General features: G+C 38.2%; 1 protein-coding gene across 3 annotated transcripts in view; it reads left to right on the top strand.

The window, feature by feature from the left end:
• LOC128662561 (complement C3) overlaps positions 1–6,705 on the top strand; it is a 568,605-nt gene extending 561,900 nt beyond the window's left edge. For all 3 annotated transcript variants that reach the window (XM_053716362.1, XM_053716361.1, XM_053716360.1), the window contains one exon: positions 6,473–6,705. In XM_053716362.1, coding sequence (XP_053572337.1) covers positions 6,473–6,614 — 142 coding nt within the window. In that variant the 3' untranslated portion in view covers positions 6,615–6,705. The remainder of the gene's footprint in view (positions 1–6,472) is intronic.
• Positions 6,706–12,764: the final 6,059 nt, after the last annotated feature.

Raw genomic sequence — 12,764 nt, 5'->3', positions numbered from 1 at the left:
GCATTAGTAGGAAGTACCTAATCAGTAAGTGAGCATTAGCAGGAAGTACCTAATTAGCCAGTAAGCATTACCAGGCATTGGCATTAACTACCTCCTTTGGTAATGAGTTTTATTGCTCTTGCAGTGAAAAAACGTTATTGTTGCAGGTGATTAAATCTCCTTTCCTCCAACCTTATATTGTGACCTCTTGTCACAAACAATTTTTTTGGAATAAAAAGAGCTTCTGCCATCTCTGTATATGGGCCTTGAATATATTTATATAAAGTAATCATGTCACCTCTCAATCGCCCTTTTTCTAAGGAAAACAGACCCAGTTTGGCTAGCCTCTCCTCATAGGTTAAATTCTCCAATCCCCTTATTAGCTTTGTGGCCCTTCTCTGAACTTTTTCTAGTTCTGCAATATCTTTTTTTGTGATCGGTCCCCAGAACTGCACTCCATACTCAAGGTGAGGTCTTACCAGGGCTTTATATAGTGACAGAATTATGCTTTCCTCCCTTGAATCAATGCCTCTTTTAATACATGCTAGTATCCTATTAGCCTTTGAAGCCACTGCCCTGCATTGTGCACCCATCTTTAGCTTATTATCTATTACTACTCCCAAATCCCTTTCCTCCTCTGTTTGGCTAAGTCTTGTCCCATTTAAAAAATACGTTGCCTGCTTATTTTTACTTCCAAAATGTAGAACGTTGCATTTTCCCGTATTAAATCTCATTTTCTGTTTACTTGCCCATACTTCTAATTTTTGCAGATCCCTTTGTAACAAAAGTTCATCCTGCTCTGACCTAATGACCTTACTTAACTTAGTATCATCTGCAAAAATAGAGATGTCACTATTTAATCCTTGCTCCAAGTCATTTATAAAAATATTAAAAAGAACAGGGCCCAGTACTGATCCCTGGGGGACTCCACTCATTACCTTTGTCCAATCTGAGTATGATCCATTTACTACTACTCGTTGCTCTCTTATCTTTTATCCAGTTATTTATCCATGAGCTAACATTTTCAGCTATTCCCAGTCCCTTAATTTTGTGCATTAATCTCTCATGTGGCACTGTATCAAATGCCTTTGCAAAATCTAAGTTTATCACATCAACTGCTTCCTCTTTATCTATATTTTGACTTACTTCCTCATAGAATCTAATTAGATTAGTTTGACATGATCTATTTCTCCTAAAACCATGCTGATTAGAACTCATAATCTTGTTTACATGAATATGCTCGTCAATATAATTCCTTATAATCCCTTCAAATATCTTCCCCACTATTGATGTCAGACTAACTGGTCTATAGCTTCCTGGATCATCCCTGCTTCCCTTTTTGAAGAGTGGCACCACATCAGCTTTGCACCAATCCTGTGGTACCATGCCTGAGAATAATGAGTCTTGGAAAATTAAAAGTAGTGGTTTGTCTATAACAGTGCTAAGTTCCCTTAACAACACCATTGGGTGTATTCCATCTGGGCCTGGAGTTTTATTTACCTTAATATTATCCATTTTTTTCCTGATATCCTCTAAACATAACCCAGTTAATGGTATGGACTTGGATGTTCTATTTTGTTCCAAAGTATCATCCAATGTTTCCTCTCTTTTGTGTATACTGAAGAAAAAAACTGGTTTAGTACCTCAGCCTTCTCCCTGTCATTATGTATCATGCTACCCTCCATGCATTTTAATGTACCTATATTGTCTTTCTTAGATTTTTTTTGCTAATTTATGTACTTAAAGAACCTTTTAGGGTTAGACTTAGAATCCTTAGCAATTCATTTTTCATTTTCAATTTTGGCAAATTTTATTGCTTTTTTGCATGCTTTGTTACATTCCTTATATATATGGAATGTTGAGTCTGTACTGTTTTCTTTGAATAATTTAAATGCCCTACGTTTTTTCCTAATTTCTCTTAACACATTTTTATTTAGCCACATTGGCTTTGATTTTTTATTTTTATAACCATATGGTATTTGTTGATATGTATATTTATTTAACAAATTTTTAAATATTATCCATTTATCCTCTGTATTTTTATTAGAGAATACATTGTCCCAATTTATATTATTTAATGATTTCCTTAAATTGTTGAATTTTGCTTTCTTGAAAATAAAAAAGTCTTAGTTAAACCATTAAGACACTGCATATGAAAAGAGATTTCAAATGTGACCATGTTATGATCACTGTTACCCAAATGTTCTTTGACTTCTATGTTTGATATTATATCTGTATTGTTTGCTAGCACTAAATCCAATATAGCTTTACTCCCCCTTAGCTTACCTTATCAGTAAGTGAGCATTAACAGGAAGTACCTAATCAGCCAGTGAACATTAGCAGGAAGTATCTAATCAGCCAATGAGCATAAGCCAGCAGTACCTAATCAGCCAGTAAGTATTAGCAGGAAGTACCTAATCAGCCAGTGAGCATTAGTAGAAAGTACCTAGTCAGTCAGTAAGCATTAGCAGGTAGGTTTGCCAGCTGTGATTTATAAAAATACTTGACGACCTATAGGTGATTGGATACGGGACGTAGCTGGGTTCACACAATGTCTCTACACAAGCTCAACCTTAGGCCCCACCCTTAATCCTACCACATATATGTTTTACAACTAAGCAGTCATTTTATTTCCTTGGTTGCCAGTAATACATGTACAGAGCAGTGATGTGACCCCCTTGGCTGTTCGAGGTACACACCCAGCAATGATTGAACACCCCCATGGTTGCCTGTAACCCATATAATAGAAAATGTATAGTGTAACTTCTTATTGAGTATTTCATATTTCAAATGCATAAAGGCATAGAAGACCCTTTACATTTAGCTGATATTTTTGTACAGATTTTACTGGACAGCCTGCTAAAATACTGGACTGTCTAGTTAAATAGTGGACACCTGGCAACCCTATTAGCAGTGAGTACCTAATCAGCCAGTAAGCATTAGCAGGAAGTACCTAATCAGCAAGTGAGCATTAGTAGGAATTACCTGATCAGGAAGTGAGTATTAGCAAGAAGTACCTAATCAGCCAGTAAGCATAAGCAGGAAGTACCTAATCAGGAAGTGAGCATTAGCAAGAAGTACCTAATCAGCCAGTAAGCATTAGCAGGAAGTATCTGTAATCAGCCAGAGAGCATTAGCAGGAAGTACCTTATCAGCCAGTAAGCATTAGCAGGAATAACTTATCAGCCAGTGAGCATTAGCAGGAAGTACCTGTAATCAGCCAGTAAGCAGTAGCAGGAAGTACCTTATCAGCCAGTAAGCATTAGCAGGAAGTACCTGTAATCAGCCAGTGAGCATTAGCAGGAAGTACCTGTAATCAGCCAGTGAGCATTAGCAGGAAGTACCTGTAATCAGCCAGTGAGCATTCGTAGGAAGTACCTTATCAGCCAGTAAGCATTAGCAGGAAGTACCTGTAATCAGCCAGTGAGCATTCGTAGGAAGTACCTTGTCTGCCAGTAAGCATAAGCAGGAAGTACCTTTAATCAGCCAGTGAGCATTAGCAGGAAGTACCTTATCAGCCAGTGAGCATTAGCAGACAGTACCTAATCAGATAGTGAGCATTAGTAGGAAGTACATAATCAGTAAGTGAGCATTAATTAGTAGGAAGTACCTAATCAGCCAGTAAGCATTAGTAGGTAGTACATGTAATTGGGCTAAAATAAGCTGCTCCCAGGTGATGAATTGCCATAGAACAAGTTAAAAAGTTATTGAGCTGTTGTTTGTTCCTGAGAGAGCACTTCTCTTTCTCTATGTATTTAGTCTCCCTAAGGGAAAAAAAGGAAAGGGATTTAGCTCTTTTTTTATTTTTCAATACAACCCCATTCTACAATATAAGTAGCACCCCCCCCCCCACCCACCACCACACACACAAAAAGGCCTACTTTAAAAATGTCCTTGAAACAGGACATTTATTTGGGAATTGCCCTTAGAAGCGCGTTTAGTAGCTCTTTTGCTGCCCAATTAAAAAAAAATAAACCCTATTCTAAAGAAATTCCTACCATTAAACCCCAAAGATAACACTAAAACTGAATCAAACTCCTATTTGCTCGCCCACTGCAGTGCTCCTCTTTATGTTGGGGCTCTTCCTCCTGGCTGCTGAGGAAGCCCATCTTCATGGAGGCGGCGGCCTATCTTCCATCTTCATCCCAACAGCGGTGGTCCATCTTCATCAATCTTCTGCTGCCACTCTCCTGGGGAAGTCTTCATCCATCTTCCACCTGATGCATCTTCTTATCTTTGGATCTTCCATCCCCTACTTCTTCTTCATGCGGTCACCCGTTACACACTTAAGTTTGAATGCGAGGTACCCCCTTTTATTGCTATTGGCTGATTTTCATTTCCAAATTCAAATCAGCCAATAGAATGATAGCTTCTTCTATTTGCTTATTTGGATTTGAAAATCAGCATATAGGAATGTAAGGGTATCCCTCTATAGGACTTGAATAAAAGTGTAGCGCTAATTTATTGTATGCCCATAAACGGGCAATTCGCCTGTTTATGAGAGTGCAATAAATAACCAGCCATTACATGTAGTTGATTATTGCTACCGTGAGCTTGCGGTAGCAATTAGTGCTCTGAAAATTAACCATTGTGCCCAAGTTGCCGCTAATTTTAAGTGTAGTTTTTTTATATAAAGTATTACATACCAGTTTTTAGGGCACTGAAAATTGCCTTTACATTGTGGTTTATGGGGACTGTGTGCTCCAAGTTAATATATATGTCTATACTTATATACATATATATTTATGTGTTTATATGAATATATAAACATATAGATATATATGTATATATTCATATACATATATATTTAACATTTGCTACGCTAGGTTCTCTCAGCCATGTCTCACGGCATGAGAACGAGGCTCCCATTGGAGCCTATGAAAGCACACTCTTGTGAGCGCATAGCTTGTCTGCAATGAGAAACGCGACCCCACTCAGCTTGTAATACCAGAGCACATTTGCGTGCGCTGGTATTACTGAGTGGAGCGCAAATATATTTTGTGCTCCACTAGTAATCTGGCCCATAAGGGGGTACCTCACATTCAAACGTCAGTGTGCAGCGGGTGATCATATGAAGAGGACATCGGGACTGAAGATCCAAAGATGAGAAAAAAAGAGATAAGAAGACGCATCAGGTGGAAGATGGATGAAGACTTCCCCAGCAGAGTAGCGGCAGAAGATGGCTTAAGACGGACCACCACAGCCAGGGTGAAGATAGAAGATGAGCTAGGTTCACTTTTTTTAGCAATGCCCTACCAAATGCCTTCATACGTATGAAGGAGTGCTAGTTAAAGGGATACTAAACCCTTTTTTTTCTTTCATAATTCAGATAGAGTTCACACCTTTCACTTTTACTCCTATAGAAGTAAATTAGAAAGTTGCTTAAAATTGCATGCTGTATCTGAATCATGAAAGAAAAAAATTGGGTTTAGTGTCCCTTTAAATAGCCAACAGGAAGTAGAGCTCACTATTATTGTTAGTCTAGGCATATAAAGGGAAAAAGCAATAATTTACAATTCTTTACAGAAAAGGGTGGTTAATTCATGGAATAAACTCCCTGTAGAAATTATAGAGGTCAACACAATAATATTTCATGAACCAGGGCAATTAAAGAAAAAAATGACTTTCCAAATGACTTCTATTATGAAATTGTGCACACGTTGTGGTACCTGCTTCACCTAAGTATGTTCTAGAGTTCCCACGGTATATATGTGTGTGTGTCTGTGATTGGTTGATGGCTGTCACATGATACAGGCCAAAGGGCAGGGTTATGAAAGAAATGTTTTAAATTTGTCAGAAAGAGAAAATCTCCTGCTCATTTAAAATTGTGTTGTTGCAATATCTTTTGTAATATGCATTTGTTGATTTTGTGATTCTGTTGTGTGTATTGGTCTTAAACTTAAACAGGTCTTAAACTGTTAAACTTGGGGATGGGCAGTGCATATTGACTGTGCTCCCTCGTCCACCTTCAACAGTTGGGCAAAATATGTAAGTCATGTTAGTGTGCACGTGTGCATGTGCACCTGCTTAATCCCTTAAAGTCTGCCATGCAAGAAACCAGTTAGTCCCCCCACCCCACGACTCCTAGGAACATGGGATATGATGATCCTCTATTTTTCATAATGTCAAAAACATTTGCTTTTTGTGACCAGGGTAGCACTTGACCGTGTCATTCATGGGGCACTGCTACCTTCATGGCTCCTACCACATCTTCATAAAACCCTGTGTCTGCTTCAATACCACACATTTGTATGGTGATTTGATTGGCCAACAGGAATCCCTTCTGGTGCGGGTTATTAGGTAAAGCAAAAACCATCAAAATGATACTTTATTGCAAAAATTAATCTGCATCTCTACATTAAAATAAAACTATTTGAGTTTGATGTCTCTTTGGGATTTATTGAGCCTTCACTTCAGATATATTGAGCACAATAGATGAACCTTCAAGATCTTATCTGCCATTGATATGTCATGCTTGTGTCTCCTGTTGCAGATATGCCTACCTGATTGGGAGGAACACATGGATCGAATGGTGGCCAAATGAGTCAGAGTGTCAAAAACTCAATAACTTTCAGCTTTGTGAGGATTTGTCTAACTTGTCTGAATCACTTACTTTCTTTGGCTGTCTTGACTGAAGATACTTCATATAGGCACCCAATACAGTGCTGTGCCACCTCTAGTGTATCCAATAAAATAACTATCAGTCTTACTTACTATTAAAATACATATTTTGTGTCATTCCTGTGTTATTTACATGATGTGAGAGTGATGTATACTTTTCGGGGGTGAATAATAACACATGTTGAGTGCAGACACACACGAACTGAAGCAGTGTTGGCATAACCTTGCTTGAAGAGTGTTTGATTATTTGTTTTGTGTGTCACTTTGTGCATGAGTGCAATAGCTTCACTGTCACTGTCATAGTATACATGGGTAAAGAAATTTACCATAAAATATTCTTATAATTTTAAGCTACAACCAGCTTGTTAAATAAAAACAAATAGAATTCTGTGCTTGTTACTATGTCCACTCTGAGAAGAAGTGTAGAAAAATAGTAACTTAAAAATTAACAAATAACAAATATGAAATAACAAGTCAGCTTACATGTAGCTGCAATAGGTCCTATATTGGTAGAACAAAGATAATCCTAAAAACAAGAGTTCTGGAACACATAAAAAGCATCTCTAGTGAAGAAGGAGAATATGGAATCGGCACACACTTCGAAGACCACCACAATAAAAACGCTAAGAGATTAAAAATAAAAGCAATAGAACACATACCATACAAAGAAGGTACCAGCAGACTCCTAGAACTAAGAAAAAGAGAGACCTATTGGATTTACAAATTAAAAAACAGAAAACCATATAGTCTACACAGATAATGGGGTCTATTTATCAAAGCGTCAACTATGTTGCTTTCGCCGGCGTCAATACGCTTGCCAGACCGCCAAACATTGCTGCTGCGGACCTGAATACGATCTCCTTATTTATCAAAAAAGCCGTCAAAAACACGCACGTCAAGTATGGTGCGAAGAGCATCGGACTGTTGTTAACTAACAGTCATTGATGACGCGGTTATTCAGGTTTTTCCCAACTTTATTTATACCATTTCATTACTGTCCATGAACAAGCACATTTCTCTAAAGCTAATCTTTAATTATTCAACTGTTAATGTCCAAGAAATAGCTACATTTATACCTCAACAAACAATATCTCATACCAAAGAAGGTACCAGCAGACTCCTAGAACTAAGAAAAAGAGAGACCTATTGGATCTACAAATTAAAAACCAGAAAACCATATGGTCTACACAGATAATGGGGCCTATTTATCAAAGCGCCAACTATGTTCCATTCGCTGGGGTCAATACGCTCGCCTGACATCGCTGCTGCATGTCACGCCGTGCCACTCTAGCCGTTGCTAGGGGCGCGGCGTCTCCTTCTCTGCTTGTTGCCAGGGGCTGTGTTGGGTCCAGATGCGTGCAGTGCTAACGTCATCGTCGCACGCTCCTCTCTCTCAGATGCCGGTTCTGGATTCCTGTGGCGCCAATCCTGCGCCTATGTATGTCTCTCTATAACGATCTATCACTGCCCAAGTATAGGTGTTCCTTTGTGTGCTCCTGGGTGCGATAGATCATTACTTCAGTACTGCCTTATTGTGTTTGAACCCTGCCTGTCTGACTACTCTGCCTGTTTAACCCCTAAATTGCTGGACTGATAAACTGCTGCTGAACCTGCCTATCTGACTACTCTGCCTGCTATACCCCTGAATTACTGGATTGATTTACTGCTGCTGAACTCTGCCTGTCTGACTACTCTGCCTGTTTAACCCCTAAATTGCTGGACTGATATACTACTGCTGATCCCTGCATGTCTGACTACTCTGCTCATTAACCCCTGCTGTTCTGGATTGCCTCTTTGTTGCCGAACCCTGCCTGCCTGACCATTCTAGTGGTGTGCCCTTGGGCTGCTTCACTGTTGCCGAACCCTGCCTGACCATTCTAGTGGTGTGTCTTTTGACTGCTCTGCCGTTGCCACTGGGGACTGTCCTGTCTGTGTTGAGTGCCGCCCTCCTCATCTTACTAACTTTCTCTGCTCTGGGATATTCCCTATCATTTCGGCTCAACGCCGGGATAAGAAGACTACTGGCCGAGTTCGGTCTGATAGAGGGGTATCCCACGAGCATTACACCGCGGACCTGAATACGATCTTCTTATTTATCAAAAAGGCCATCAAAAACACGCGCGTCAAGTACAGTGCGAAGAGCATTGGACTGTTGTTAACTAACAGTCATCGATGACGCGGTTATTTGGGATTTTCCCAACTTTATACCATTTCATTACTGTCCATGAACAAGCACATTTCTCTAAAGCTAATATTTTATTCTTCAACTGTTAATGTCCAAGAAATAGCTACATTTATACCTCAACAAACAATATCTCATAGAAAGTTATTGTTATATTGAATTGTTCTACAAAAAAATCTGTTATATGATACTTTAACATAAATTAATGTGTATTTATATTTCTAGAAGACATGATATGCTTTTATCTAATATTTTATTTTCATAAATTATTATTAATGCTAGAATTTGTACATATATGTTTGTATGTTTGCACAAACTTGTAAACAATGTTGTCTTTCATATCTCTGTGTTTATTTATACCACTATATGGATATAGTGTAAATTTATTACTATTCTGAGCAGGAATAATTGCAAATATAACATGTATTTAGAGTATTATATGTATTTATTTGCAATCAATTGATATTTTAAGAGCTGGGCCAGTTTTTTCTCTGTACCTGTGTAACCCCTCCTGATTGCAATCTAGTTTTAAAAACCACCACTTCACAGGTGTTATAAAATGGGCTGGCATATAAGATGAGATTTCTTACTGAAAAAGAAATTCAACAGAAGGAAGAAATACACTGAAAATAGCATGACAGTAAAGAGGTGATTTTAATTTCTGCTATATCTGAATCATGACAGTTTAATGTTAGGTGGGCTATCCCTTTGAGCTATCAGTTTAGGATTATATTGAATAAAAAATGCATTCGAATTTTAAAATCATTGTCTAAAATATTACACTGTGTGTCCTTATGTCAGCATCATTTATCTTTAATTCTAAATTCACATATGCATATTTTCAAAGTATAATACACAATGTAACAAATGGCACTTACAAGTTCTGATGGGTGATCAATGACACAAGTATCTGGCATTTTGATTCGTTAGTGATAGTTTAAAATGTATATTTGAATCAGATTGGCTGATGTCATAAATCATGTGATTATGCATATTCCAATCAAAAGTGGTTGAAAAATTCACTAGCGTGGGGGTTGTTTAGGAGTTTGCGTCATAATTGGTGTGAAAAGTGTTGCGTCAAAATTGGGGCGAAGTAGAGAGTGGGACTTGTATTACATGGCTTAAACATGGTGAACATAGATTTTTCAAAAAATATAAAAAGGAAGTTAGCTATATTAAGTTCTGTATTTCATTTTTATCTCTATATCTATTAGTGTGACAAGTTTGGGGCAAAACTTTTCAACAAATTTGTAGAAATATTGTCCCCTTGCTTTGTAATGAGAGACAAATTTGTAACATAATCCATAAGTAGTAATGAATTTTTCATTTTTATTCCTATATCTATTTCCTATATCTATTAGTGCACAAAATGTGGAGCAAAATATACAATTTTAATAGAGTTTCTAATTTACTTTTATTATGTAATATACTTCATTGTCTTGCAGCATCGAACATAAGCTTTCTGTGTTTCAGACTCCCATTGAGTTCTATGGCATCCGCGACCTCAAGGGTGGCGGATTGAAAACTAGGTATGCTGTGTCGGAATAGACGTGAGCGTACCTGTTAAATGTTTGATAAATTTGGAAAAGGCTCAAATAGAGTCGAATCTGTAATGACGCAAGCATCGATCTGTGTCGGATTGAGATCGTGGGATCGTATTTTACGTCACAAAGTTCAACATCTGCCAGTCTTGACTCAATAACTACAGTAGATCAATCTCACGACAATTACGACGCGAAATTCCAGCGCATACAAAGTTCTGCGGGGCCATGCCAGAGCTATGAGAATAACAGAAGCCAATTCCTGTTTGATTCTGGCAATGACTCTTGGAAGAAGAACAAACAGAGGAAATAGATAGGCCAGAAGAAAGCTCCAAGGACAGACTAGAGCATCTATCATATGAGCTCTTGGATTTATTGACCTGATGCAATAAACCGGAAGTTTAAGGTTCAATATGGACGCCATTAGAACTATTTCTGGAAGACCACTCCTCAGGATTAATTAATCGAACACGTCGTGATGAAAAGACCATTCTTCTGGATGGACGAACTGACAACTTAGGTAATCTGCTTCCCAATTGTTCACTCCCGGAATGTGAATGGCCGATAGGGTGCAGTGGTTTTCCTCTGCCCAAAACAGAATGTGACATACTCCCTGATGATTTATGTACGCCACAGCAGTGACATTGTATGACTGTAATCAAATTTATTTTTTTCTGTTTGAGGAGGGGCCAAGATCGAAGGTCCCCGAAGAATCACACAGGACTTTTTGTCCTGAGGTAGAAAAGCCCCTTTTCTCCCAGTGGCAGTTTTGATAATATAATCCAATTCTGATCCAAAAAGTATCTTCCCTTCAAAATGGACTGATAATAGCCTCTTCTTAGAGACCATATCAGCTGACCAAGATTTAAGCCATAAAGCTCTCCTTAATAAAACAGCAATGTGCATATTCTTGACATCAGTCTTGATGATGTTAAAGACTGCATCACAAATGAAATCGTTAGCCATCTTAAAGTGAAGGTAAAGTTACCTTGATGTAGAACTTTAATAATATTCATTCCTCAAAATGAATATGAGTTTCATTCATATTTTTTTCTAGTTTTGAGTCTAAATTAAGTTATCAAAATTTTTACTCACTTTTTCTTGGTCCGCAAATTCAACCCGTTTTTCTTTTTTTTTTTCAGCGTTGGTCACGTTTTTTGATTAACCTATTGAAAATCTGGCCGTTAGGCAGCCGTCAAAGTACGTCATCCACCTCCTGGATGATCTGTGCATGCGCTATGATTTAGTTCTTAATCTTGGAATCGACGCGCGCTCCCATTTCGCGCATGCCTATTGGTATTATGTTGGAATTCACATAATACGTAATAGGCTTCCTACAGATGCGCAGTAGAGATAGAAATCTCTGATTTGGGCAGGCACAGTTCAATGAAGCATCGTGAGCGCACTTTGGAGACCGCTCTATATGACACAGACTAGAGAATAAGGACATATCAGTTGGGAGGAGTCAAAATAGGAATGGTAGGGAATTATAAATGTCTTTTATTTCATAAATATACAATAAATTGGGGAAATAAACTTAGTGATTATCTTATTGAAGTGTTGACAAATTCATTAGTGTATTCATTATGTAAAAACTTTACCTTCACTTTAAGGGCATTAATACAGCTGCGAAAATCCTCAGACTATTGATCAGAAACCATCTGAGAAAGAGAATCACAGCAGAAGGACACTGCAGCAGCCACACAGGTGATTGCTACTACTGGTCTAAGAGCTGATTGGGAGAATAATTTCCTAAACAGCACTCAGATTTATGGTCCATTGAATCCCTAAATGAAGAACTATCCTCCATAGGAATAGTAGTGCACCTAGCTAAGGTGGAAATAGCTTCTCAACCTTAGGGACTACTTCCCAGGATATTAAATTCTTCTCTGAAGGTGGATACATTCTTTTGAACCTGTTAGAAGGTGCAAAATGAATGCCTGGTTTCTTCCATTCTTTGGCTATATATTCTATAACCAAATCTTGCGCTTTAAAGGCTTTAGGCACTTTTGGTGGTGCTTTAAAAACCTGATTCAACTTATTTACAGGCTTGGAATCTTCTGGATTCAGTTGTGATAATTCTAAGGTATTCAAAACTTCCTGAATTTAAATATGGAATCAGTCTCTGGCTCATTTATTGGATCAGGGTCCTCAGAGGAGATTTCACCCTCAGAACCCTCAGAAACAGACTTAACCGAGTCAGAGCTTTGTAAGCTTGGTAGTAACTGAGCCTGGGGAAAAGGACACTGTGTGGTACAGGTGGTGTGAGGAAAATCTACTGATTTTTGCTTATGGTTTGGGGATAGCCGCTGAAAACTCTGTCATAGTCTTTTGAAGACTTGTTTTAAACTCTGGAAAAAAGTCAGGGGTCTGCCAGGTGCCATACTGACAGGATTATGGTTTGCAAATTGTAGATGTGGAACACAATTAGCATACAAATG

Source organism: Bombina bombina, chromosome 6 (assembly GCF_027579735.1).
Source record: "Bombina bombina isolate aBomBom1 chromosome 6, aBomBom1.pri, whole genome shotgun sequence".
Lineage (NCBI taxonomy): Eukaryota > Metazoa > Chordata > Amphibia > Anura > Bombinatoridae > Bombina > Bombina bombina.
Note: the sequence above shows the minus strand (reverse complement) of the source record. Positions and strands in the feature narration are given on the sequence as shown.